The sequence below is a fragment of the Oryctolagus cuniculus genome, chromosome 15 (assembly GCF_051225735.1).
Source record: "Oryctolagus cuniculus isolate XC-2025 breed Fujian yellow rabbit chromosome 15, ASM5122573v1, whole genome shotgun sequence".
Taxonomy (NCBI): domain Eukaryota; kingdom Metazoa; phylum Chordata; class Mammalia; order Lagomorpha; family Leporidae; genus Oryctolagus; species Oryctolagus cuniculus.
The window spans coordinates 26,462,150-26,489,419 of record NC_142881.1 but is presented as its reverse complement, the minus strand read 5'-3'; the positions used below and the strand labels follow the sequence as shown (position 1 = coordinate 26,489,419).

The window sequence follows — 27,270 nt, the reverse complement described above, 5'->3', positions numbered from 1 at the left end:
GCAGTCAGGAATGTTAAGTGCTTTTTAAAGATCACATGAGAGAAGGACCATTGGATTAATTAGTTCATTTATTTGTTTTTAAAGATTCATTTATTTATTTGAAAGTCTGAGTCACACAGAGAGAGGAGGAGAGGGAGAGGGAGAGATAGAGAGAGAGAGAGAGAGAGAGAAAGAGGTGTCTTCCATTTGCTGGTTCACTCCCAGTTGGGCCACAATGGCCCGAGCTGAGCCGATCCGAAGCTAGGAGCCAGGAGCTTCTTCCGGGTGTCCCACATGGGTGCAGGGGCCCAAGCACTTGGGCCATCCTGTACTGCTTTCCCAGGCCATAGCAGAGAGCTGGATTGGAAGTGGAGCAGCCGGAACACAAACTGGTGCCCATATGGGATGCCGGCACTGCAGGTGCAGCTTTACCCACTAGGCCACAGTGCTGGCCCTGATCATTGGATTTAGTAGCATGGAGCTTGCTGGTGAATTTATTGGGAGATGAAGTTGTGCATGAGAGAGTGGAAAGTGGATTGCAGTAGGAGCAAATAGGAGATGAAGTAGAGATGGTCAATATAGACCACTCTTTAAAAAAAAAAAAATTATTCGGAAGGCATGGAGGCAGAGACAGGCAGAGCTCCCATCTACTGGCTCACTTGTGCAATGCCCACTACAGCCAAGCTGAAGCGAGCAGCCTGAAACTCACTCAGGTCTCCCATGTGGGTGGCAGGGACCTAGCCATCACCTGCTACCTGCTACCTCTCAGACTCTGTACCAGCTGGAAGTTAGAGTCAGGAGCCGAAGCCAGGAGTTGAGCTCCAACGCGGGATGCAAGCGTCTTACCCACTAAGCCAGATACCCACTCTTTTTTTTTTTTTTTAATGATTTATTTATATATTTGAAAGAATTACACAGAGAGAAAGGAGAGGCAGAGAAAGAGAGAGAGAGAGAGACAGAGAGAGTCAGTCTTCCACCTGCTGGTTTACTCCCCAATTGGCCACAATGGCTGGAGCTGCGTGGATCCAAAGTTAGGAGCCAGGAGCTTCCTCCCAGTCTTCCCATGTGGGTGCAGGGGCCCAAGGACTTGGGCCATCTTCCACTGCTTTCCGAGGCCACAGCAGAGAGCTGGATTGGAAGTGGAGCAGCTGGTTCTCGAACTGGTGCCCATATGGCATTCCAGCACTGCAGGGGGCAGCTTTACCCGCTATGCCACAGTGCTGGCCTCCAGACACCCACTCTTGACATGTCTTTTTATATCCATTCATATGTGTATATATTTGCAGACTTAATGCTGAAGTTCAAGACTGGTGTCTTAGCTGCAGATCTATCTTCCTTTGGTTATTTGGGGTCTGAGGGTGAGAAGCCACTGAGCCAAGGCTGGCATGGCTTCTTGGTTCAGGGGAATGGTAGGTGTCAGATCTTTTCTTTTGTGCAATGCAGGACCTACTCCGCTTGCCTGAACTCTTCGCACCTGGAATGCTGGTGAGATGTGTGGTGAGAAGTCTGGCTATCACGGAGAAGGGCAAAAGGAGTGTCAAGCTATCTCTGAACCCCAAAAACGTCAACAAAGTGCTGAGTGCTGAGGCCCTGAAGCCTGGCATGGTATGTATCTGGGATTAGGGAAGAGGAGCTAGCAGCAGGCCTTCTCCTGGCCCTATCCCCAGAAGAACATGGTGTGGGTCACTTTTTACTTTCAGCTTAATTGTTACACATAGTCATGGATCTTCTGGAGGGAAGGTCTCCTAGATGCTTTGGGTGCTTCCTGGACATTGCAGACTTAAACCTAATCATTACCTTAGAGTAGAAAAAGGGAAAGCCAGTGCAATTTAGCTGATGACAGAGAAAGAGGCTCCCAGGGAGCCATAGTAGGGGGCTTGCTGATGGTGAGAGGAGTGAGTCCCCTGTAGTGCCTAACCTTACAGATTAAGTCTTTCAAAGGCCTCTGACTGATGTGTGGAATGCTTGAGGGCTGCTCTCTGAGGGCAGGAGACAGGGTAGATGGTGGTTAGTCTGTTGGCTGTGTTAATTAATAGATATCCCACTAATTATGTCCAGTCCAGTGGAGAGTCAGGAGAAGTTAGTCCTGACTCCAGGACCTCCAAGTGGGTACAAAAGAATAAACTATGCTCATATAAGTACTTACTATGTGATCTTGCATTGTGTGGTTAGAGGCAGTCAGATTTGGGAAAGGTCCAGAAAGTTTGGTAGAATTTAGTTGAGTAGAAAGGAATAAAAGTTGTAGGAAATTGACAAGTGTCAAAAAGCCTGCTCCATGACAGTTGCTGTTTAGACACTTTGATGAGATCCTCTTCTGTGAGGGAAGTAAATATTTTCCCCCTGTACATTTGAGGAAATGAACTTGAAAGGTTAAGACCCTTACCACAGACTGAGTAGCTCCTGGCCGTGCAGGGTCTTCTGTTTATCCCTTTTTGCATAACATAGAAGATTTCCTGTCTTCTGAGAAGTCTCCAGGTGGTGAGAGACTTTTTTTCATGCTTTTATCATTCAGCTCTGTGTAACACTGCTGAATGATGTACAGACAGAATAGAAATGGAAGGATTCTTCAAGCCCAGCAAAAATTGCTATCTTCTACTCACTTATCTTCTAGTGGAATTGTGGTTTCAAGTTAGAAATGGAGCGGGATTATGGAAGAGTGTGCCCGTGGGTACAGTTGTGTTTGGTAGTGGACATTTGTTGTGTATTCCATTACTGTTGACTTGGAATTTTGGGGAATGTTTTCTTTTCCTCAGCTCCTCACCGGCACTGTCTCCAGCCTGGAAGACCATGGCTACCTCGTAGACATTGGTGTTGGTGGGACCAGAGCTTTTCTGCCACTTCAGAAAGCCCAGGAGTACATCCGACAGAAGAACAAAGGTGAAGGCAGGAAGAAGGGCCCGTCCACGGTGATGGTGCATGTGGGGATTATGTTTAAACGTGATAAAAGGGTGACCCTGAAGGCTGTTTGGTATTTGCAGAATCTGCAGTGCGTCAGCAGTGCGTCTCAGCTGGAAGGATAGGGAAGATAGTTGAAGGGCCAGGAGTGGCAGGGTCTCGCTGGGACCTGATGGACTACTGCTGCCGAGATCTGGGTCCCTAGGCTCTGAAGAGCGCTGTCCTGACTTGTTTACACATTCGTATTTTGTGGGGCAGTTGAACTGTATATTAACTAGGGAAGCTTCATTCCCTTTTCGTAATTGGCCCCTTGGAGATTGGTAATATAGAGACTAATTGATGCCAGCTGGGCTGTAGTCTATGGCTCTTTTCAGGTGTTGTATGGGCCCAAGTTAAAGGTCCTTCTCAACAAAGTATTTTCCCTTTTGGGGACTGGATCTGGGCCTACAGGTGCTAACCTGAAGGTGGGTCAGTACCTGCACTGCATCATTGAAGAGGTGAAAGGTGATGGAGGCGTTGTCAGTCTATCTGTGGGCCACGCGGAGGTTTCTGCTGCCATTGCTTCTGAGGAGCAAAGCTGGACCCTCAATAACCTGTTGCCGGGCCTGGTGGTCAAAGCCCAGGTGCAGAAGGTAGGCTGCTTGTTGTTACTACTATTTCCTAAAACAAAAGTAACTTTGCATAAAGTCTTACCTTCATACCATCTACAATGTTATGCCCAATAGGGTAACATTAGTCACATGTGGCCATTGAGCACTTGAAATGTGGCCAAAGCTATATGTGGAAATGATAATATATTGGACAAGAAAATTAGTAAAATGAGTCCCACTTTTTGTAGTTTTTAAAATGTGACTGCTAGAAAACTTGAAATGAATGTCTGTGGCTGGTATCTTCTCTGTTAGTGTTGGTCTGAAAGGCTGGTTGGTATTAAAAGGCTCATTCTAATGAACTGTCTCACCCTCCTAACCCCTGTCCTTAATGCCATCAGTTTAGCTTTTGAAATTTCCCTCCATAATTCTTAGTAATAATCTCCTGCTGGAATCTCTTGGTTTATCAATTTTAGGTATTTAGATTTAACTTCTTATCAAGGTAGATAAAGATTTGGCTCTCTCAACCTCCTCTCCTCCTCCCTGAGCACTGGAACACATTAAATTTTTGGTTAAATCAGTATTTAGTGTTTAAAATATTATGACTGTATAGTATTGCTGACCTAGGTAATACACTATGCCTTTTTTTTTTTTTTTTTTTTTTTTTTTTTTTTAAACAGAGAGAGCACTTCCATCTACTGGTTCGCTTTCCAAATGTGTACACATGTAGCCTCTGTTCTACCCTTCTGGGAGAATTTGTCAACTTTAACTTCTAGTTCTCTATTACATTTTTGGTTATAAATGAATCACTAAAAGACTGATAGTCTGTGTGTGAGATGGCTTTGTTCACTGGTTGAGGTGGACTTCACTGTTAGGAACAGGAGCTAGCAAGTTTTCTTTGGATTGCCTCCAAAATGTCCTTGTTACAGGTCTTTTCTGGCATGTTAGATTTCTCTAAACAAGATTTAGAGAGGTTTTCCACCCAAGAGCATCTGTCTACATGAAAGCGAGGTAGGAGAAGGGGGCTGGATATTTACATATCTATGTGATACAAATTTTTTTTTTGGATCCACTTTTTTTAAAGGTTTATTTTATTGGGGCTGGTGCTATGGCATAGCAGGTAAAGCTGCTGCCTACAGTGCCAGCATCCCATATGGGTGCCAGTTTGAATACTGTCTTCTCTTCTTGCTATCCAGCTCTCTGCTATCACTTGGGAAAGCAGTGGGCCCCTCGCCCACATGGGGGACCTGGAAGAAGCTCCTGAATCCTGGCTTCGGATTGGCCCAGCTCCAGCTGTGTTGGCCATTTGGGGAACGAACCAGTGGATGAAAGACTTCTCTCTCTCTTGCTGCCTCTGCCTCTCTGTGACTCTACCTTGTTTATTTAAAAGGCAGAGTTACAGAAAGAGGGAGAGGGAAAGAGACAGAAAGAAATAACTTCCATCCACTGGGTCACTCCCCAGATAGCTATAACAGCAGAACTTGAGCCAGTCTGAAGGCAGGAGCCTAGAACTCCATCTGGGTCTCTCATGTGGGTATCAGGGGTCCAAGTACTTGGGCCATCTACTGCTGCTTTCCCTGCGCTCATATGGGATGCCAGGGTCACAAGCAATGGCTTAACCCATTGTACCACAACACTGGCCCCTGGATCCACATGTTCCAGAAAAGTCTTCATATGTTTTGATTCTGATCATTTGCCAGAGAATAAGTTTCTTGTTTTCTGTGGGTATGGGAGAGGGGCTGGGGTCTGACTTCATTCCATGCATTTAGTTGTCTCTTTTTACTACTCTGTTTTGAGGTGCCTATCACCTTAGCTTTAAGGGGGCCCTGCAGAATAAATCAGCTTATTCATGGTCAGTATCTGTCTTGCAAACATTTGGGTTTTACCATCTTAATCTGGACAAGAATTTATACAAGTTGTCAGGCTGGCAGTTCCCCAAGGATGTGCTAAGCTCCTTCCTCTCATTGAGAAATCACACTTGATGGGAGAATTGATGTGTTGTCTTAGGCTGGGAGAGAAGTGAGCTTACTAAATAAAGCTTGGAGTTGTCCTGCCACTCACTTTAAATTTAAAAATTTACTTATTTGAGAGGCAGAGGAAGAGAGAGAGAGACAATGAAAGAGAGCTTCCATTGTCTGGTTCACTCCTGAAGTGCCTGCAATGTCTGGGGCTGGGCTGGGGCCAAAACCCGGATCCAGGAACTCAATCCCAGCCTCCTGTGGGTGGCAGGAACCCATTCATTTGAGCTGTCACTGCTGCCTCCCAGTTGCATTAGCAAGAAGCTGGAATCAGGAGTTGGAACTGGGAATCAAACCCAACTACTCTAATGTGGGATATGCAGGTGTCTTTAACTGCTAGACCAAATGGCCGCCTCATGCCACTTAATCTTATAGGAAGAAAGATTGATAAGGGTAGGCAGTGGAAAGAGAGGCATAGTTACCATGAGGCATTGAATGTTTAATATAGATAGTGTCTGTCATGTTCCTGATTCCTTCAAAGGAATGTTTTTCATTACCTGTTCTGTTTATTTCTAGGTGACTCGGTTTGGCCTTACACTAAATTTCCTCAAATTCTTCACGGGCCTGGTTGACTTTATGCACTTGGATCCCAAGAAAGTTGGCACGTATTTCTCAAACCAAGCAGTAAGAAATGTTGCACCTACCTTTTTTCTTGATAGCTACAGAGCAGGTCCTAGGGACCGCAGGTGTACAGTGTACAGGGGAGAGCCGAGGGGAATCGTAAGGAGCATTTTGGATGGAACACAGGAAACTACCATGGCTCTGAGATTAGAGAAAGCATGTGGGGAGGAGGAAACTGCCAGTTTTTACTTCATATTCTTCCATAGAGTTAGATTTCTTTTAAGGTAATGAATCTTTGCCTTTATTTTCTAAAAGTGTTTTAGAAAATTTTTAACTTGGGAGAATAAGATATGCTTAAATAGCAAAATGTGATTTCAGAAGTTCTCTGAGTATTATACATCTGATTTTGATAATCATTAAAAGGAGTATACGTGGTTAAGATGTCAAAAGATTATATGTAAATTGGTGTTAATAGTGTTTAATCCTGGATGATTTTTCTATTCAAATATTCATATTTTCTACAATGAGCACAGATATTTGAGAAGAAAATACTGATATTTGTGATTCAGGATTTTTGGAATCATAAAATGATTTTTTTAACAATAATGCATGCTTATGGATATTATAGAGGTTTTTTTCTTTTCTTTAAAAAAATTTTTTATGGGGCCAGCACTGTGGTGTAGCAAATAAAGCCAGCACCTGAAGTGCCAGCATCCCATGTGGGCCCTGTTTCAAGACCCAACTCTCCTCTTCCAATCCAGCTCTCTGCTGTGGCCTGGGAAAGCAGTAGAAGATGGCCCCAGTGCTTGGGCCCCTGCAGTCGCCTGGAAGACCCGGAAGAAGCTCCTGGCTCCTGGCTTTGTATCAGCTCAGCTCTAGCTGTTGCAGCCATTTGGGGAATGAACCAGCAGATGGAATGTCTCTCTCTGCCTCTGCCTCTCTGTAACTCTGCCTTTCAAATAAATAAATAAATCTTTAAAACAAAAAAAAAAATTTTTTTTTTATTTGAAAGGCGGAGTTAACAGAGAATGGGAGAGACAGAGAAAGAGATCTTCTATCTGCTGCTTCACTCCCCAGATGTCCATACCAGCTGGGGCTGAGCCAGCTGGAAGCCAGGGACCTGAAACTTTATCTAGATCTTCCATATGGGTGGCAGGGGTACAAGTACTTGGGCTATTATAATGCCTCTTTCCCTAGTGCATTAGCGGGGAGCTGGATCAGAAGTAGAGCAGCAGCTGGGATTAGAACCAGTGCTTACATGGGATGCCAGCATCCCAGGCAGTGGCTTCATCCATTGTACCACAATGCCAGCCCTGAGATTTCTTCCTTTTAAGTGAAAATTGTTCTTTCCACCACCTAGTAATAATACTGTTAACATTTTGGTGAACTTCTTTTTAGTAGTGATTTTTTTCCCTATTTGCGTGCAGAGTTGAGACATTTGTATGTCTTAACCTTGGTGTGTTTTGATGAGACTTTGATGTCTTGCCACCAGTACATTGTTGTACGTGTGTTAGTGTATTGAGGTTGAGGAGACCACTGATGTGTGTTTTTCTTGGTCTTGAGTAAGTGCTGATTTAGACAGACATGGTCCCTCGGGGACATTTTGTTTGACTTTTTTTTTTTACATTTTTTTTTTTTTTTTTATTTGAGAGGCAGAGTTATAGAGAAGGCAGAGGCAGAGACAGAAAGAGAGAGAGAGATCTTCCATCTGCTGGTTCACTCCCCAAATGGCCGCAAGGCCGTAGCTGAGCCAGGAGCCAGGAGCTTCTGGGTCTCCCACATGGGTGCGGGCCCAAACACTTGGGCCATCTTCCACTGCTTTCCCAGCCCATAAGTAGAGGCCTGGATTGGAAGTAGAGCAGCCAGGACTCGAACCAGTGCCTGTATGGGATGTCAGCACTGTAGGCGGCGGCTTTACCTGCTATGCCACAGTGCCAGCCCCTTAACTTTTTCACACAAGCTGATTTCAGTACTCAATACTAAAGATTATAGTGCCTGGGGCTAGTACTGTGGCCTAGCGGGTGAAGTCACCACTTGCAGTGCCAGCATCCCATGTGTGCCGGTTGGATTCCTGGCTGCTGCACTTCTGATCCAGCTCCCTGCTAATGCATCTAGAGAAGCAGTGAAGGTACTTCTCCCAACATGGGAGACCCGAAAGAAACTCCTAGCTCATAGCTTTGGATTGGCCCAGCTCTAGCCATTGCAGCCATTTGGAGAGTATACCAGCGAATGGAAAATCTCTCTCTCTCTTTTTCTGTATGTGTGTGTGTCTTCCTCTAATTCTGCCTTTCAAATAAATAAATATTGTAAAAAAAAAATGTAGTGCCTCCATGCCTTGCTGTTGGTGTGTACACGCAGAGTCCTGGCCCTTGGACCGTCTCCTTTGTGCCTTGTCCTGCTCATTCTGCTCTTTCTTTTGTCCAGGTAAGAGCCTGCATCCTCTGTGTCCATCCTCGCACCAAAGTTGTCCGCCTGAGCCTGCGCCCCATCTTCCTGCAGCCTGGTCGACCCCTCACGCGACTCTCTTGCCAGCACCTTGGAGCTGTGCTGGATGATGTTCCTGTCCAGGGCTTTTTCATCAAGGCTGGGGCCACCTTCAGCCTGAAGAATGGGGTTCTGGCCTATGCCCGGGTAAGGAGGCCTCTTTCTTTGATCAGGAATGTCATCCCTTGAGAGACTTGTGGAACACGTGGGTCCTTTGCTGCTTCCTACATCCCTTCATATTCATTTCTTGTTTTTGTGTATCCCCGAGTGTGACATACTGTTTTTAGGAATTAGAACAATGTTTGCTATATTAGAATGCCTTAGGACCGGGCCGGCACCGCGGCTCACTAGGCTAATCCTCCGCCTGCGGCGCCGGCACACCGGGTTCTAGTCCCAGTCGGGGCGCCGGATTCTATCCCGGTTGCCCCTCTTCCAGTCCAGCTCTCTGCTGTGGCCTGGGAGTGCAGTGGAGGATGGCCCAAGTGCTTGGGCCCTACACCCCACGGGAGACCAGGATAAGCACCTGGCTTCTGGCTTCGGATCAGCGTGGTGTGCCGGCCACAAGTGCCGGCTGCAGCGGCCATTGGAGGGTGAATCAACGGTAAAGGAAGACCTTTTTTTCTGTCTCTCTCTCTCACTGTCCACTCTGCCTTTCAAAAAAAAAAAAAAAGAATGATTAAGAACCAACCTGGTATGGGTGATAGGTGATACTGGTCAACAGGCAATATAAGCCCAAGTTAGTGTCTAGGCCAGGGCTAAGGACGATTTTCCTTGAAGGGCCCCCTGGTACTAAATATTTTAAGCTTTTGAGCCTTAAGTAGCTTTAGTGTGAAAATGAACTGTCATGTCTGTGTTCCTACAAAACTCTTATTTATAAAATACAGTATCTCAGTTAATGGAAAAACAGAATTAAAAGATAAGTTTATTTTGATGCAAAATTTTGAAATCTGTGCATTCAAGGGACCTTTGAAAAATTTATGGAAAAAGTGTTAAAGAACCTGCAAAGCTGGGGCCGGTGCTGTGGCGCAGCGGGTTAAAGCCTTAGCCTGGAGCACAGGCATCCCGTATGGGCGCCGGTTCAAGTCCCGGCTGCTGCTCTTCCAATCCAGTTCTCTGCTGTGGCCTGGGAAAGCAGTGGAAGATGGCCCAAGTCCTTGGGCCCCTGCACCCACGTGGGAGACCTGGAAGGATCTCCCGGCTCCTGGCTTCAGATCCGTGCAGTTCTGGCCGTTGCAGCCATCTGGGGAGTGAATCATCTACTGCCTTCCCAGACCATAGACAGAGTTGGATTGGAAGAGGAGCAGCCAGGACATGAACCACCACTCATATGGGATGCTGGCCTTAAAGGTAGTAGTTTACCCACTGCTCCACAGCACCAGCACCTCAAAAGATTTTTGAATTAAGATAAATTTATCTTTTTTGAGGGCAGAGGTAGTCCCTCCTATATTCATCCTTTAATTCCATTTTTTGTGAGCTTTTTTTTAAGATTTATTTAATTATTTATTTATTTGAATGAGTTACAAAGAGAGAGAGAGAGAGAGAGAGAGAGAGAGATCTCTTTCATCCACTGGTTCACTCCCCAAATGGCCACCATGATTGTGGCTGGGTCCGGCCAATGCCGGGAGCCTGAAACTCCATCCAGGTCTCCCACGTAGTGGCAGAGGCCCAAACACTTGGGCCATCTTCATTGCTTTTTCAGGCATATTAGCAGGAGTTAGATCAGAAGAGGAGCAGCTGAGACTGAATCGACACTGATGTAGGATGCCAGCATCACAGGCAGCATCTTAACCCACCGTTAAATGTTTTCCATGAACTTTGGAAGTTCCCCCATAGGCATGCCTCGTGAGCCACAGTTGACCAACCCATGATCTAAACTTTTCTTTGACCTTACTTAGATTCTATGCTGATAAAGAATAATTTTTTAGTCAGAATTATTTTAACAAGCAATCAAAGTTCTGTTTTTGCAGTAGGTGACAAATGTGATGAGTGCATTGTGGTATGGTATGTTTGCTACAGATCTGTTGCCTCTGGCTTGTATTTAATACTTGGTTCTTTGTAGCTCAGCCATCTCTCTGATTCCAAGAAAGTCTTCAAACCTGAGGCCTTCAAGCCAGGGAACACTCACAAGTGCAGAATCATTGACTACAGCCCTTTGGATGAACTGGTTTTGCTCTCTCTGCGGACGTGAGTCTGTTAACACGTGTTGGGGTACAGAGTGTGCGCTTGGGTGTATGCACATCCAGGTTCTCCTGGCCTTGCTGAGTAAAGGGTTTCTTTCTTTCCAGCATGATTGTTGTGCTTTAGTTTATTTAATTGTGTATTTTCCATTCATCCTAGGTCTATTATTGAAGCTCAGTACTTTAGATATCATGACATCAAACCTGGGGCAGTAATAAAGGTAAAACTTCAAGCATGTAATTAGATTCTCATGTCCATTTTAAGTTCGTAAGTTAACCGACTGCTCATTAGTCCTCATGTTAACACATGTAAAACCATGTTCCTGCCTCTGCCTGTTAATTGAAATTTCTTTCTCATAACATAATTAATTTTATGATAAGGTGTTACTGGTACCACCCTACTACACAGAGGCAGTAGGTCATGAATCCTGGGATTTGGGGTTTGGTGGTCGATGTTAGACCACATCACAAGTCAGCTCTGTAGTAAGTGAACTCCCTAAAATATCTGTGAGAAGTCAGTTCCAGTTGCTTCTCCTGTCCGGTTTTTTAGGTCCAGTTAAGCAGACCCCCTTTATCTAGAGTTTGTCCCTTAGGAGACGTAGTCCTCTCCTTTAGGGTATGTATTTTTGAGGCAGACAGAAAGCACGTGCACACACAAAAAGATGCAAAAGTTCCCATAAACAAACATGACCCAGTCCTGATCTGAGTGGAGGGGTTCCTTACCCTGGGAACTCTGGAATAACAGGCTTTGATGTGGGGTCTAGTAGAGATATGACTGGCTTTGGTGTAAGAAGTGGAGGAATGACCATTCTCGAGATATTGTGGCATCTTTTCTTTGAACTCCCCAGGGCACAGTGCTGACCATAAAGCCATATGGGATACTGTTGAAGGTGGGTGAGCGAATACGGGGCCTGGTACCCCCCAGTCACCTGGCCGACATCCTCATGAAGAATCCAGAGAAGAAGTATCACATTGGGGAAGAGCTCAAGTGCCGGGTGAGCTTCCTGTGGGTTTTGTCTGAATAGGAAGAGTCGAGTTCTCAGCTGAAATGTCTGCCTTTACCCACAGTCAGCGTGCAGTATGTCTACAGTGTGTCCAGTGCTGCGCCTGGCCTTGGGAAGGGAAAAGGGAATTCTCGTCCTTGGAAGGTCATGTAGTTTTACTAGCAGGAGTTTGAATACCATACACGAAGGGAGCACAAGCCAGCGTGTGACCTTTTGCCACATAGTGTGGTGCCAGCTATACACTGTGGTCATACCACAGAGAGGAGGGTGGGCTGGAGCAGTCAGTCATTGATATTATCAACAACGACATGTCCATGTATTCTGTGCCAGTGGCTCTGCAAGGTCCATGACAAGTGTTGTTCCATTCAGTCCTTAAAACCCTTATAAAGTTAGTATATTCTCATTTTGCAAGTTGGGAAATTAAAGCTTAGGAAAGCCAAGTATCTTGACACACAGTTAATAAATGGCAGAACCAGTTTTTTAATTCAGCTCTATATGACAATGCCTTCTGGATTTCTAGCAGAGATGGGACTTGAAGTAGAAAAGATAGGTAGGATCTGGAATGCTAGGGAAAAATAAGAACTGTGGCAGACAGCAGTGATGCTCCAAGTAGTTGGGACCTTGCAACCCACATGGGTGACCTGGATTGAGTTTCCTGGTCCAGTCCCACTACTGGCAGGCATTTGGGGAGTGAACCAGTAGATGGAAGCTCTGTCTCTTCTCAAATAGAAAAATGACAAGTTTTTCTGTCTTTAACCTTCTGAAAGATAAGAGATGTTTGCCTAGCTCAGTTTTAGTTTATAGCTAATAATCAACAACAGTACTCAGGCAGTAAATTGGCTCAGTTGTTTATTCCATTAGACTGGGTGCAAAGCCCACCGGCAGGGAGTGTAGGTGCTGTAGAGGTTCCTGTAGCACTAGTCCCTGCGGAAGCACTGTGGGGTAATGAGTCTTGCTGCATGGTCAGGAGGGAGTAGTTTGCACCACCTTGCAGGAGCAGGTGTGCTTGAAATAGAGATTAATGCACTGTGGACGGTCATGCAGCAGGTAGCAGGGAGGACCTGAGCTGAGGTTATTACAGGAAAAGAGACAGCAGGTTCATGACCTTTGGGTTTAGGGAGCTGCAGAGCCTAGTTCAGTACTTCTGTTGGTATCGGGTAACTTGATGACAGTCGCTATCTTTCTCCTAGGTGTTACTTTGTGACCCTGAAGCCAAGAAGCTGATAATGACCCTGAAGAAAACCCTGGTGGAATCTAAGCTCCCTCCCATAACCTGCTATGCTGATGCCCAGCCTGGTCTGCAGACGCATGGCGTCATCATCAGGGTCAAGGACTATGGCTGCATTGTAAAGTTCTACAATGATGTGCAGGGACTGGTGCCGAAGCATGAGCTCAGTGCCCAGTATATTCCTGACCCAGGGAGCGTCTTTTACACTGGCCAGGTAGCCTTACTCTGGGCAGGCCTCCTTACCTTGGTGGTCCCAAGAATACAGTTTTTAAGAGTAGCAGGTAGGAGGGCTGCTTTTGAAGAGACTGAGGAAGAGAGCAAAGTGGGTCTGAGCCAGCTCAATGAAGACGATGGGAACAGAACAGCAAAACCCTCAGAGGGGTCAGCAGAAGCCAGTAAATTAATGGCCCTCAGGCCTACAGCCTGGAAGTAATCGACTTCAACCCATAGTAAATAGAGTCCCTCGCTTCAGAAATGGTTCTGAGGCCACCATCACCACAGGGGACCATGTTATAAAGCTAGTGTTCTGGGTCGGACTAGGAAGAATAATTTTTTTTCCTTTAATCTTGGGGTCGTACCAGAAAGTTACTCATGTCTTCTTTTCGTTCGTTAGGCTGGCTGGTGGGGATTCTGTTTAGCTCTCACTATGTTTCTTATTTCCACAAGGTTGTGGAGGATCTCCCAAGACCTCCACAGCACTAGTAGAGGGTACCATGCTGCAGGCTCGCAAGGCCTGTTGGGAAGATGAGCTGGGGTTCTTTGGTTTCTCACCAGGTGGTGAAGGTGGTGGTATTGAACAGTGAGCCATCCAAAGAGAGGATGCTTCTATCCTTCAAGCTGTTGAGCGATGGAGAACCGAAGAAAGAGCATGCTGGACAGGGTCAGAAGAAAGGACGAGGCGTTACTGTTGGGCAGGTACCCGGACTTCTCCAACAGGTTATTTTATCAGACAGTGGCAGAGGGGGTCCTGGGCCCATGGAAGAGAGCGACAGAAGTTGCTGGATATGATTCAGGGCTTCCAGGGGACATCAGAGAAAACTGTCTAAGAGAAGGAAAGTTCTGGTATGGTGTGGCTTTTCAGTAGGCTACCTCTTTCCTCTCTGGTCCTGAGGCTCCACCTCCTGTTCTCTTTGCTGTGGGACACAGTGGAGAGCCTTAGGAGAGGAGTGACAAGAGCCGGTAAATGAGTCCTGCAGTGTGTGTACAGCAGTGATTGCTGGGTAGTTGGGGTGGGTGTGGGTCTGGAAGAAAGCTGCTTCTCTACTCTTAGCCTCTCAGTAATCGGTAATCCCTAGAGCTGGAGTCTAGTGCCTCTAAGTGCCTGATACATTTAGGTTGCTGTCTGCTCAAGCAAGGACTGTTTTTATCTTTCTCTTCCCTGGGTAGTTGGTGGATGTGAAGGTTTTAGAGAAGACCAAAGATGGGCTGGAGGTGGCCGTCTTGCCCCACAACATTCCTGCTTTCCTCCCCACGTCTCATCTGTCAGACCATGTCGCCAATGGCCCACTGTTGTATCACTGGCTCCAGGCAGGAGACATCCTTCACCGTGTCCTGTGTCTGAGTCAGAGCGAGAAACACCTTGTATCCTTGACTTGTATCTTAGGGCAATGGAAGGTAGGGGGGGCATGAGCCCTTGGGTGGGAAATTTTGTTTTGTGTGTGTGTGTGTGTGTGTGTGTGTGTGTTTTTTTTTTTTTTTTTTTTTTACACAGAGAAGGAGAGGCAGAGAGAGGTCTTCCATCCACTGGTTCACTCCCAATTGGGCCACAATGACCGGAGTTCCACAGATCCGAAGCCAGGAGCCAAGAGCCTCCCCCAGGTCTCCCGCATGGGCACAGGGGCCCAAGGACTTGGGCCATCTTCCACTGCTTTCCCAGGCCATAGCAGAGAGCTGGATTGGAAGTGGAGCAGCTGGGACTTGAACTGGTACCCACATGGGATGCCGGCACTGCAGGCAGCGGCTCCACCTTCTATGCCACAGCACCAGCCGCTTGGGTGGGAAATTTTGAGCTAAAATCTGCTCTCAGTTGGAAATGTCTAGGGAAAAAAAATATCAAACATTGACCTCGGGAATATATGTTTGTAGGACTAAACCAGTGCCAAGGCCTGCACTGTGGAAAGGAAAGGCAGAACTGAAGTACAGCTAGCAGATGGCTGTGGTCCGAGCGGAGTAGTCAGAAGGGTCATAGGAGTGAGTGGGAGTCCAAGTAGAGTGGCTTGCAAGGCCCATTGGGGTAGCCCCAGTGGCATGTCTGGCCTTATTGGGGCATTTGTTGCTCGCCCCTTGTGCTAGAACAATCAGTATGGTGGTGCTGTGCCTCTGCCTGCTTTTCTTCCCTTCCCTCTCCTGAGGGAACTGGGACTCAGAAGTATTCCCTTTGGTCTTTGTGTGGGTGGGTACTTTGAATGAGGACACTGTATCTTCTCATAGAAGATAAAACATACAAGTTGTGAAATTGGGGGCAGTGGTTGATCCACCTGCCATACCACGGAGTGGAGCCATCTCCTTTGTGGTTTCCCCCCCGTAATCTGGAGATGAGTTAATGAGGAAAGGTGTATATCACAGTCCCCTGGCTGGGCCAGAACAGGTGGCTGGGACACATGCCACAGTGTAGACTTCAGTAGGTCGAGTGGTGCTTAGGAGCTTGGCTGTCTCACACATTCCAGGTGATGCTGATATTGATATGGCTGATATTGATTGGCCTTTTTTTTTTTTTTAAGGTTTTTTCTTTATTTTAAAGGCAGAGTTATGGAAGGAGGGAGAGGAGAGAGTGAGAGAGCTTTTCTATCCGCTGATTCATTCCCCAATGGCCGTAATGGCTAGTGCTGGTCCAGGCAGAGGCCAGGATCCAGAAGCTTCATCCAGATTTCCCATGTGATGCAGGGGTCCAATGACTTGGGCCATCCTTTGCTGCTTTCTCAGGTGCATTAGCAGGGAGCTAGATTGGAAGCAGTATAGCCAGGATTCAAACCAGTGCCCACATGGGATACTGATATTGCAGGCTGTGGCCTAACCTGTTACACCACAATGCCAGCCCCAGATGCTGCTGGTCTTGTACAGAGCCTCACTGTCATAGCAGAAGTTATAAAGTGGAGAAAACGGAGATGGAGAAATGGATGTTTAATCTGCCCTTTCTAGAATATTCCTTGACAAAATGCCACTAGTTCCTTTGCAGGAAACCAGCCTTGGTGTCCACGGTAGAAGGTGACCAGGATCCCAAGAACTTCTCAGAAATTCATCCTGGAATGCTACTCATTGGCTTTGTGAAGAGCATCAAGGACTATGGCGTGTTTGTCCAGTTTCCCTCAGGTCTCAGTGGACTGGCCCCTAAAGCTGTAAGTTCAGCTCTGTCTGCAAGGATCTTCAAGGAGAATGCCAGGGGCCAGGCTCATGGAACTGAGGGCTGGTGGGAAGGAACAGGATACTTAAATCCTTAGGAGTTTCAGGGCACCCCTTAGGGCTGTGTGTGGCACAGAGGCACCTGGCAGAGGGCTGGGCAAGTGGAGCTGAGACTAGACCCTGCTGCTCTTGTCCAGTTCTCCTTCTGGAGAAAGGAGCACCTGGTCTACTTCATGCTGTATCACTGGGTGCCCTTGGAGACCTCATACTCCAGTGTCAAGGTGACTGCACTTGAGTTTTTTATTTTTTTTAAAGATTTTATTTATTTATTTATTTGAAAGTCAGAGTTACACACAGAGAGAGATGTCTTCCATCTGCTGGTTCACTCTCCAATTGGCTGCAATGGCCAGAGCGGCGCCAATCTGAAGCCAGGAGCCAGGAGCTTCTTCCAGGTCTCCCATGTGGGTGCATGAACCCAAGGAGTTGGGCCATTTTCTGCTGCTTTCCCAGACCATAGCAGAGAGTTGGATTGAAAGTGGAGCAGCCAGGTCTCAAACCGGTGCCCATATGGGATGCCGGCACTTCAGACCAGCGTATTAACCTGCTGTGCCACAGTGCTGGCCCCTGCATGTTGTTGTTGGTGGTGTTTTGTTTTGTTTTGTTTTTGATAGAGAGACAGAGAGAAAGGTCTTCCTTTTTCCGTTGGTTTACTCCCCCAAGTGGCTGTTACAGCCGGGTGTATTGCTGCCAGCGCGCTGTGCCGATCTGAAGCCAGGAGCCAGGTGCTTCCTCCTGGTCTCCCATGTGGGTGCAGGGCCCAAGCACTTGGGTCATCCTCCACTGCCTTCCCGGGCCACAGCAGAGAGCTGGACTGGAAGAGGAGCAACTGGGACAGGATCCGGCTCCCTGACCGGGACTAGAACCCGGTGTGCCGGCGCCGCAGGATTAGCCTAGCGAGCTACGGCACCTGCCTGCGCTTGAGTTTTTAAAATGGGGGCTGGAGGGCTAGGGGCAGCTGGTAAAGTGTTTAGTAAGGGACAGAGGGTTGCTATTGAGTGGTAGACAGGGGCAGCCATGGTCCCTCTGACTTGCCAGTAAGGCACCTTCTCAAGGTGTGCTTGGGCCACTGGAGCCTCTGCTGTGTTTTTATGGAGGGGAACAGGGCAGTGCTCACAGATGGCAGGGGCGGCTTCCACACACTCCTTTCTGGCATCTTCAGTGGGTTGTCTTCATGAAGGTGTCCTTTCCTTTCCTCATTGTCTACCCATTCTTCCCTTCAGATCATGAGTGACAAATTTGTGACCTCCCCAAGTGACCACTTTGTCGAGGGGCAGACAGTAGTTGCCAAGGTGACCAACGTGGATGAGGAGAAGCAGCGGATGCTACTGTCACTGCGGCTGTCGGACTGCATGCTGGGTGATGTGGCCAGCACCAGCCTCCTCCTCCTGAGCCAGTGCCTGGAGGAACTGCAAGGTGTACGCAGCCTCATGAGCAACCGAGGTAAATGGCTCAGTCCATTCGGTGGGGAGAGTAGGCACAGAGCAGGGTTGGGTGGGGAGTTTGTTTTGTAAGTTAACATCTGTTACACTTGGGCTCCCCAGAATTTTTAAAAGTTGATATGCTTTTTTTAATGGAGCATGACCTATATAAAGTGCACACATCGTTAAGTATGTAGCCCAATAAGTGATTATAAAATGAACACCTCTGTTTATCTAGTCGAGGTTATGATCAAGCATTACAAGCATCTCAACTCCCTCGTCTCCTCCTGTCAGTCTCAGTATTGCCACTGGTACTGTGGTCCCATGTTTGCATTTTTGTGAATTCATTCACCTCTTCACTTGTCACTCCTTTATTCAGCACATATATATGATGAAACAGATCAGGGGCCTGCCAGACTTCATAAAGACATTACTCTGCTTCTCTTAGACCTTATACCATTGTGAGGATTGTTGGAACCTTAACAGGATTTGGTAGCACAGTGCTTAAGAGGGTAGAATGAAAATTCAGAGACCAAAGAAAAGTCTGTGTTCGGGGTATTTGTTAGCTATTTTCATGAATTGTGGTCAGGCAGGATTAGCAAGGACCATGGATCTCTTTGCCTGTGACAAGGGTTTCCATGGATACCAGACATTTTAGCAAGAAGTAATTGTACCTTGTCAGTGGTTCTGATGCTTCATGGCCCTCCTTGGTGACAACATACTTCCAGAAGAAAGGAGCAGTAAGAGTGTGGTTTCCTCCTCCCAATCTCACTTGGTTGGTCTCTGGCAGACTCTGTGTTGATCCAGACACTGGCCAAGATGACCCCGGGAATGGTCCTTGACCTCATGGTGCAGGAGGTGTTGGAAGATGGCTGTGTGCTGTTCAGTGGGGGCCCAGTGCCTGGCCTGGTCCTGAAAGCCAGCAAGTACCATCGGGCAGGTGAGTCCATCCCTCTTGGCCATCGTGATAAGTAAGGTGGGGGGCTTTGCCCCATTGCTGCTTCTCCTGGACACAGAATTTGCAAGCATAGGATAAATGAGTTGATTTCAGTGGAAAGTTTTGGCATGCCTATCTTGTGTGAATGTAAACTATGACAACTGGCTGAGCACTAGAGAAGGTTCAGCTATGACTCCTTTAATTATTATTACTGATAAGGCTAGATTTTGTTGTATCAGGTTGCATGAATTAAGGCACACCTGAACTTGAATGATGGGGGATGGCCCCTTGGTTTTCCTAACTGTGTCCCATATAGACTCCTATGGTTTGGAGGTCCAGGAAAGGTGCTATCCTCTCTCAGCCTGTTCCAGAAAGATGATCACACTGTTTTTGGTTATGATTGCAGGGCAGGAGGTGGAGTCAGGGCAGAAAAAGAAGGTTGTAATCTTAAATGTTGATATGTTGAAGTTGGAAGTGCATGTTTCTCTTCTCCAGAACTTGGTGGATAGAAAAGCTAAAAAGGTAAGTGTGCTTGTGACTTCTGTTTCTATGGTTTCTTTTTTCTTTCTTTTTTTTTTTTTTTTTAAGATTTATTTATTTTAAAGTCAGAATTACAGAGGAGGAGAGGCAGATGCAGAGAGCGAGAGATCTTCTATCCACTGGTTCACTTTCCAAATGGTTGTAATGGTCAGGACTGGGTCAGGCCAAAGCCAGGAGCCAGGAACTTTATCTGCTTCCATGGGAGCATCTGAGTCTCCCACGTGGGTGCAGAGGTCCAAGGACTTTCTTAGGTGCATTAGCAGGAAGCTGGATCGGAAGTGGAGCAGCCAGCGCTGGAACCAGTGCCTATATGGATGTCAGTGCTGTAGGTGGTGCTTTTACCCTCTGTGTCCCAGAGCTAGCCCCTGTGGTTTCACATCACATACTCCTTCAGCACCACACTCTGCGCTCAGGGGTTCTAGCTCAGGTGCCTATAGGTGGGTGACATTGTGCCTGGATTTGTCTGAGACATTTCCAATTTTTACTTCTCATGCTGGTGTGGTTAGTGATGCTTTCACTCCAATTTAGGTGATAAATTAATATGGTCACCCCACCTGTAGGCTCTAACAGGCAACAGGAATGAGTGAAGCAGACCATGTGGTTTAGGTGTGGCAGGGCTAGGACTGACAACCTGGGTCAGAGACTAATTAGTTTATCTGATTATTGCCAGCTGGGAGTATCTGGGGCTAGTGTTGCTAAGTCTGTTTCTTAAGAGGGCAGAATTTGGATCTTTATTTGAAATAAACGTTGAAAATGTTGGAAATGAATTTGTTTTAAAAACATCGTAAGCAAACAAAAAACATTTCAGGGTAGTTCTGATTCTCAGGCCACGCATCCACACCCTTTCCTGTTTTCCTCATACACTTTTTGTATATAGTATTTTTCTCTGGGTGACAAATATATTTGGCCATCATCTAAGGTGCTTAGCACTAATGGCAGAGTGGTACAGAGAATTTAATCTGTAACCTATAGTCAATTCCCATCTTAGGACTTTGAGAGAGAATAAAGTGATGTTGGCCTCTTACTCAGTTTTCCAGCAGAGCCCTAGACCATTTTGTCATGTAAGTGAAACTTGGGCATATAGGAGCATGAGCACAATTTGGTTTTCAAGGAATATTAGGTTAGTTCTCAATAATGTGTCTCTTTGGTGAACAGTCAAGGAACAAGGGGGTGGGGTTAGTGTCAGGAACCACAGTGTCTTTACCCTGAAGAGCCACTAGAGGTCACCTGACTATGCATCAGAATCATTCTTAAGATAGAGCCTGGGAATCTGGATTTTTTTTTTGATTGAAAATTTTTTTATTTATTTTTTATTTAGTAAATATAAATTTTCAAAGTACAGTTAATGGATTACAATGGCTCCCCCCCCCCATAATTTCCCTCCCACTCACACCCCTCCCATCTCCCACCTCCCACTCCCTCTCCCATTCCATTCACATCAAGATTCATTTTCAATTATCTTTATATACAGAAGATCAATTCAGTATATATTAAGTAAAGATTTCATCAGTTTGCACCCACACAGAAACACAAAGTAAAATACTGTTTCAGTACTAGTTATAGCATTACTTCACATTGGACAACACACTAAGGACAGATCCCACATGAGAAGTAAGTACACAGTGACTCCTGTTGTTGACTTAACAATTTGACACTCTTGTTTATGGCGTCAGTAATCTCCCTAGGCTCTAGTCATGAGTTGTCAAGGCTATGGAAGCCTTTTGAGTTCACCGACTTCGATCTTATTCCGACAGGGTCATAGTCAAAGTGGAAGTTCTCTCCTACCTTCAAAGAAAGGTACCTCCTTCTTTGATGGCCCTGTTCTTTCCACTGGGATCTCACTTGCAGAGATCTTCCATTTAGGTCTTCTTTTTTTTTTTTTCTCTCCGAAAGAAACCGAGTCCAGATACCAAGGGTTTAGCTTTTAGGGGAGGAGAGCTTGGTGCAGGGAGTGAAGGCAGGTCTGTTACAGCTGACACAAGTCCTAGGTCCCCTGGTCTCCCGAGGGTTTCCTCAGCCCCACCCTGCCTGTGGGAGACCATAAATGAATGATAGTGCCTTATGAGAAAAACAGATTTGGGTTTCTCTTTTCCAGCTGAAGAAAGGCAGTGAACACCAAGCAATTGTGCAGCACTTGGAAGAGTCATTTGCCGTAGCATCCTTGGTAGAGACTGGCCACCTAGCAGCTTTCTCCCTGACCTCTCACCTCAATGACACCTTCCGCTTTGATTCAGAGAAATTGCAGGTGGGACAGGGTGTCTCCTTAACTCTCAAGACCACAGAGCCGGGAGTGACTGGTTTTCTTTTGGCCGTTGAGGGTCCGGTTGCTAAGAGGACCATGAGACAGACCCGGAAGGACTCTGAGGCGGTGGATGAGGATGAGGAGGTGGATCCAGCTCTTGCCGTAGGGCCTATAAAGAAGCATGCCCTGTCCATCGGGGACAAGGTCACCGGGACTGTCAAGTCTGTGAAGCCTACTCATGTGGTTGTGACTCTGGAAGATGGCATCACTGGCTGTATCCATGCCTCCCAAATTCTAGATGATGTTCCAGTGGGCACCTCTCCAACTGCCAAGCTGAAAGTTGGGAAGACAGTCACTGCCCGAGTGATTGGTGGGCGAGATGTGAAGACATTCAAGTACTGAGGCTTTGGTGGGGGTAGGGTGGCTTTGAGGGAAGGTGGTTGTAATTATGGGAGAGGGACAGGGAATATAGGCAGGTTCCAGAAAGTTGCATGTAAGTTATATTCTCTGAGTATTAAAAGGCATCTGCCAAAGAGTGCTTTTTGAATGGTTAGAAGTGTGTGTGTGTGTGTGTGTAAAATATATGAAGTACAGTGTAATGGTTAAGAGCAAGGATTTAGGGTCAGACCTGGGTTTGAATTTCTTATTGACTGTGACTGTGGTTGTAAATATTTAACCCTGAATTTTAGTTTCCTGATTTTTTTGTTTTTAATAGAGTTAGACAATGAGAGAGAGAGACAGAGAGAAAGGTCTTCCTTCTGTTGGTTCACTCCCCAAATGGCTGCTATGGCCGGTGCGCTGTGCCAATCCAAAGCCAGGAGCCAGGTGCTTCCTCCTGGTCTCCCATGCAGGTGCAGGGCCCAAGGACCTGGGCCATCCTCCACTGTACTCTTGGGCCACAGCAGAGAGCTGGCCTGGAAGAGGAGCAACCGGGACAGGATCCGGCGCCCCGACCAGGACTAGAACCCGGGGTGTTGGTGCCGCAGGCAGAGGATTAGCCTAGTGAGCCACGGTGCCGGTCCTACTTTCTTGACGTAAAATGAGAATAATGGTAGACTACCTTGCAGGGTCTTTTGAAAGACTGAAAGAAAGTGTACATTATGTGCTTAGCAGTTTGCCTCGCTAATAGTTACTGCATAGAATAAATCAGTTATAATCCATGCTCTACTGCACACCTTAATTATGCTCATTCCGAGAGCTAGCCCAGCAATTAAGAGGTCAGTTAAGACACCTGCATCCCATATCTGAGTGCTTGAATTTGATTCCTGGCTGTGGCTCCTCACTCCACATTCCTGCTAATGTAGACCCTGGGAGGCAACAGTGATGGCTCAAGTAGTTGGATTCCTGCCACCCACATGGGAGATCTGAACTGAGTTTCCAGTTCCTGGCTTCCGCCCCAGCTGAGCACCATTGGAGGCATTTGGGGAGTAAGCCAGTGGGTAGGAGCACTCACTCTTGTGTGCTCTTTCCGTTGCTTGCTTTCCTTCACTCATTCTCTTACTCTCACTCTTTTTCTCTATGTCTCAAATAAATAAGTTTTTAAATTGTACTCATTTGCTTTAAAACTTGTTACAACATATACTGTTGTAGAGATTCTTGCTATATCAAGAAAAGCTTTCAAAGTCTAACCAATAATTTGCATATTAGATTCAGTAACTGTGAGATCTTTAGTGAGTCACCCATCTCCTCGACCTTAGTTTCCTCAATTTTTAAAAAAGATTGATTTGAAAGACACAGTGATAGAGAGATCTATCTATTAATCTATCTATTAGTTCACTCCTCAAATGCCTGCAACAGCCTGGCTGCTCCAGGAGCCAGGAAACTCGTCCGTGTCTCCATATTGGTGGCAGGGGCCCAAGTACTTGAACCATCTTGTGTCGTATTATCAGGGAGCTGGATTGAAAATGGAGTAGCCGGAGTTGGCGCCATGGCTCACTAGGCTAATCCTCCGCCAGCAGCACTGGCAACCTGGGTTCTAGTCCCAGTTGGAGTGCCAGATTCTGTCCCAGTTGCTCCTCTTGCAGTCCAGCTCTCTGCTGTGGCCCAGGAAGGCAGTGGAGGATGGCCCAAGTGCGTGGGCCCCTGCACCCGCATGGGAGACCAGGAGGAAGCACCTGGCTCCTGGCTTTGGATTGGCGCAGCGCGCCGGCTGTGGCAGCCATTTGGGGACTGAACCAACGGAAGGAAGACCTTTCTCTCTGTCTCTCTCTCTCTCACTGTCTAACTCTGCCTGTCAAAAAAAAAAAAAAAAAAAAAAAAGTGGAGTAGCCGGGACTTAGACTAGAACTTCTGTGTGAGATGCAGGTATCCCAAGCAGCAGCTTAATTTGTTTAACCACATTGTTCCAGTCATGTCATTTTTTGAATGAAAGAGTTGGTGTAAACAGTCTATAAAGAAAATTATTTTCAGGGTCTGGTATGACAATTCTAGAAGATCAGAGGAGCCAGCTCTTTACCGTTGTCCCAAGAAGGACACATCCTGCATTGGTGGTGTGCAATGAGGGAATGGGTGGCTTTGAAAGTTTGTTTTGGGTTGGAGTAGAAATACTGGTCTCCAAATGACTGTGTTATATAAGAAAGAAATGTCTCGACTTAATTTGTTTCTGTAGGTTTCTTCCAATAAGCCACCCCAGATTTATTCGAACCATCCCGGAGCTGAGTGTTCGGCCAAGGTGAGTACTGTCATGCAATGTGGCCTCGTGGAGAGAACACTGGGCTTTGGCTTTGGGAATCCTGAGTTCTGATCCTGATTCTGCCAGTTAGTAGCACTTATTTTATCTCTTTATGTTCAGGTAGTCTTATTTCTCTAGCTTGGATACTTGGCCCTCCAAGGGTTAATGAGAGAGCTTCTATGAAACAAGATATCAGCTGTGTAAAAGGTTTAAGGATCAATTTTAAGGCTGATTGCAGTTCTCTTTGTCTGCGTCTAACAAAAAGAAACATTACTGCCCTCAACCCAGTTTTCTGTAACTCAGAATAGACCCTTCGTTAAACAACAGGTAGCTGAGAATACCTCAGGCCTGAGCTGAGCTGGAATTGGAGGCCACGCCCCGACAGGGGCATTCCATGAGAGTTCTCAGGGAAGGGAACTAGTAGTAAGTTGCTCCTTGTAGCCGTGGATCCAGTTTGGGCTTATTTTTTCAGAGGATCCTAACAATTTTGATTCATAGGCCTGTCTGCTTCTGCTCCCTCCATAGAAAACCCTCAGAATTGGTGAGCAAAGCTAGATGAAAATGACCATCAGAAAGTCTCTGCAGGGCCAGCCTGGATCCTCCAGGTTATAGGTCGTGTGCTCTTGGGTATGTTATAGAAGGATCTCCACAGTGACTTCCAGAGGGTGAGGTTTAGTCAGAATCCTCAAGGGATCAGGGCGGAAGTCTGATATTTTGGAAAAGGCTCATTCTGACATAGGGAAATATTCCTGCCACATTGAGTTACAGATGCTAACAGCAACTTTGGGAACTTCAAAGTAAGCCCTTTTAATTTCAGAATAATGTGATTTGATTACTCTGGTTCTCTTGGTTTTGTAGACTTTTTTAAAAAAAATTTTTTTTAATTTATTTATTTGAAAGGTAGAGTGACAGAGGGGGCAAAACAGAGAAAGAGATCTCCCATTCTATGGTTCACTTCCAAATGGCCACAACAGCCAGGGCTGGTCCAGGCCACAGCCACAAGCCGGGAACTTCATATTGGTCCCCCACATGGGTGGCAGGGACCCAAGTACTTGGGCTGCCTTCCACTACTTTAGCAGGTGCATTGGCAGGGGGTTGGATTGGAAGCAGAGCAGCCAGGAAATCAAACTGATTTTGCCATATGGGATGCCAGTGTCCCAAGCAGCAACTTAACCTGCTGCACTACAACACTGGCCTCAGTTTTGTAGATTTTGATTGTGTTCCTCTCCAGTCTTTATTGTGAAAATGAAGAAACTTTATCATATTGTGGTTTTAGTCTATAGTATCTTCACCTTTGAGATGTAATATCTTGTTTTAGTTAAACCATTAATGAGGATTGAGGTTGAGTAGTTGATTCAGACTAAGAGCAGATACCTTACATTGATGAATACCACAAAGGATGGATCTGTGAACTCTGAGAAGACTGAAATGGGTCTTTTAAATAATTCTTGATCCTCTCATTATCACTGCTGCTGTTGGGCCCCTCACTTGGAAGACTATGGTATGAGCTTGCGTGGGGGTACTTGGTTTTGGCAGAGTGGGCCAAACCAGGAAAGGAGTGAATTTATTGAGGAGATGAGAGGTGTAGAGTTATAATGACAAATAGGTTGAGGTTGACAGATCCCAGGACATCTTCCTTGTCCCTGCACCTATGTTGTATTGTTACTTATTTGATTTTAATCTCAAGGCCCTAATTACACAGTGTAAGCATAGTAGTGTTTCTCTAATGCTCTGAAGTCATGATGAAAAACATTTCATTGATGAGGTATATACACAAATAATTATTTTTTATGGTTTTTGTTTTTGTTTTTGTTTTTTTTTTTTGACAGGCAGAGTGGACAGTGAGAGAGAGAGACAGAGAGAAAGGTCTTCCTTTGCCGTTGGTTCACCCTCCAATGGCCGCTGCGGCTGGCGCACTGCGCCGATCGGATGGCAGGAGCCAGGTGCTTCTCCTGGTCTCCCATGGGGTGCAGGACCCAAGCACTTGGGCCATCCTCCACTGCACTCCCGGGCCACAGCAGAGAGCTGGCCTGGAAGAGGGGTAACCGGGACTAGAACCCGGTGTGCTGGCGCCGCAAGGTGGAGGATTAGCCTAGTGAGCTGCGGCGCAGGCCTATTTTTTATGGTTTTTAAAAGTTATATAAATGGTGTACTATACTTAATATTTTGCCATTTGCTTTTTTTCATTCAAAATTTAGTTTTTGAGATGAATTTTTGCATCTTTACATGTGTAGTTAAAATAGTTATCTTTCCTGCAAATGTGCAAACCATATGTGTTCTTGGACTATCTGAGATACTTTAAAAAGGTTGTGGAAAGTAGAATTGAAAAGTTTGGGGCAGGTGTATGGTGCAGCTGTTAAGACTGCTTGGGATGCCCACATCCCGTATGGTGCCTGGATTCAAGTCCTAATACTCTGTTTTCAGTTTAGCATCATGCTTGTACTTATCCGTGAGGCAGCAGATGATGGCTCTGTCATCCACACAGAAGACCAGATTGGGTTTCTGGCTCCTGGCCTTGGCCTTGTCCAGCCAAGGCTGTTAGAAGCATTTGGACAGTGAACCAGCAGGTGGAAAATGTCTCTCCATCTGTCTGTATATCACTGTCTCTCTCAGTTTTTCAAATAAATTGAAATTTTTAAGAGAAACAAAAAATAAGTTTATTTTGACCCATGCATAGTTTTTGCATAATGTAAATTTTTCATGAACTTTTTGGAGACCCCTTTATACATGCTCTCATATTTAGGGTTGTTTAAAGTTTTTTTCTTTTATAAATAACACCACAGTCAAAAACTCTGAACCAGTTTCATTGTGCACACATGCAAGAATTTCTTTTTTGTGGAGTTAGAGTCATAGGATGTATGCATTTCCTTCCTTCCTTCCTTTTTTTTTTTTTTTTTTTTTTTTTTTTTTGACAGGCAGAGTGGACAGTGAGAGAGAGAGACAGAGAGAAAGGTCTTCCTTTGCCATTGGTTCACCCTCCAATGGCCGCCGTGGCCTGCGCGTTGCGCCCGGCGCACCGCACTGATCCAAAGCCAGGAGCCAGGTGCTTCTCCTGGTCTCCCATGCGGGTGCAGGGCCCAAGGACTTGGGCCATCCTCCACTGCACTCCCGGGCCACAGCAGAGAGCTGG

The 27,270-nt window shown here is 46.2% G+C and overlaps 1 protein-coding gene across 2 annotated transcripts in view; it reads left to right on the top strand.

Annotated features, from left to right (window-relative positions):
* The window catches only part of PDCD11 (programmed cell death 11), a 55,676-nt gene that overhangs the window by 8,723 nt on the left and 19,683 nt on the right, over positions 1 to 27,270 (top strand). Inside the window, exons 5-21 of one of the 2 annotated variants that reach the window (XR_016221946.1) lie at positions 1,423 to 1,584; positions 2,733 to 2,856; positions 3,325 to 3,506; positions 5,996 to 6,103; positions 8,465 to 8,671; positions 10,584 to 10,708; positions 10,862 to 10,922; positions 11,550 to 11,696; positions 12,896 to 13,147; positions 13,708 to 13,848; positions 14,320 to 14,514; positions 16,098 to 16,268; positions 17,553 to 17,772; positions 18,541 to 18,690; positions 19,094 to 19,209; positions 21,323 to 21,839; positions 24,078 to 24,140. Coding sequence is in view for 1 of the 2 variants with exons in the window: in XM_002718594.6 (XP_002718640.1) it covers positions 1,423 to 1,584; positions 2,733 to 2,856; positions 3,325 to 3,506; positions 5,996 to 6,103; positions 8,465 to 8,671; positions 10,584 to 10,708; positions 10,862 to 10,922; positions 11,550 to 11,696; positions 12,896 to 13,147; positions 13,708 to 13,848; positions 14,320 to 14,514; positions 16,098 to 16,268; positions 17,553 to 17,772; positions 18,541 to 18,690; positions 19,094 to 19,209; positions 21,323 to 21,864; positions 24,078 to 24,140 (2,966 nt within the window). In the remaining variant the exon portion in view is untranslated. Of the gene's footprint in view, positions 1 to 1,422; positions 1,585 to 2,732; positions 2,857 to 3,324; positions 3,507 to 5,995; positions 6,104 to 8,464; positions 8,672 to 10,583; positions 10,709 to 10,861; positions 10,923 to 11,549; positions 11,697 to 12,895; positions 13,148 to 13,707; positions 13,849 to 14,319; positions 14,515 to 16,097; positions 16,269 to 17,552; positions 17,773 to 18,540; positions 18,691 to 19,093; positions 19,210 to 21,322; positions 21,865 to 24,077; positions 24,141 to 27,270 lie in introns of both variants that reach the window. The other variant, XM_002718594.6, reaches the window with a different exon arrangement.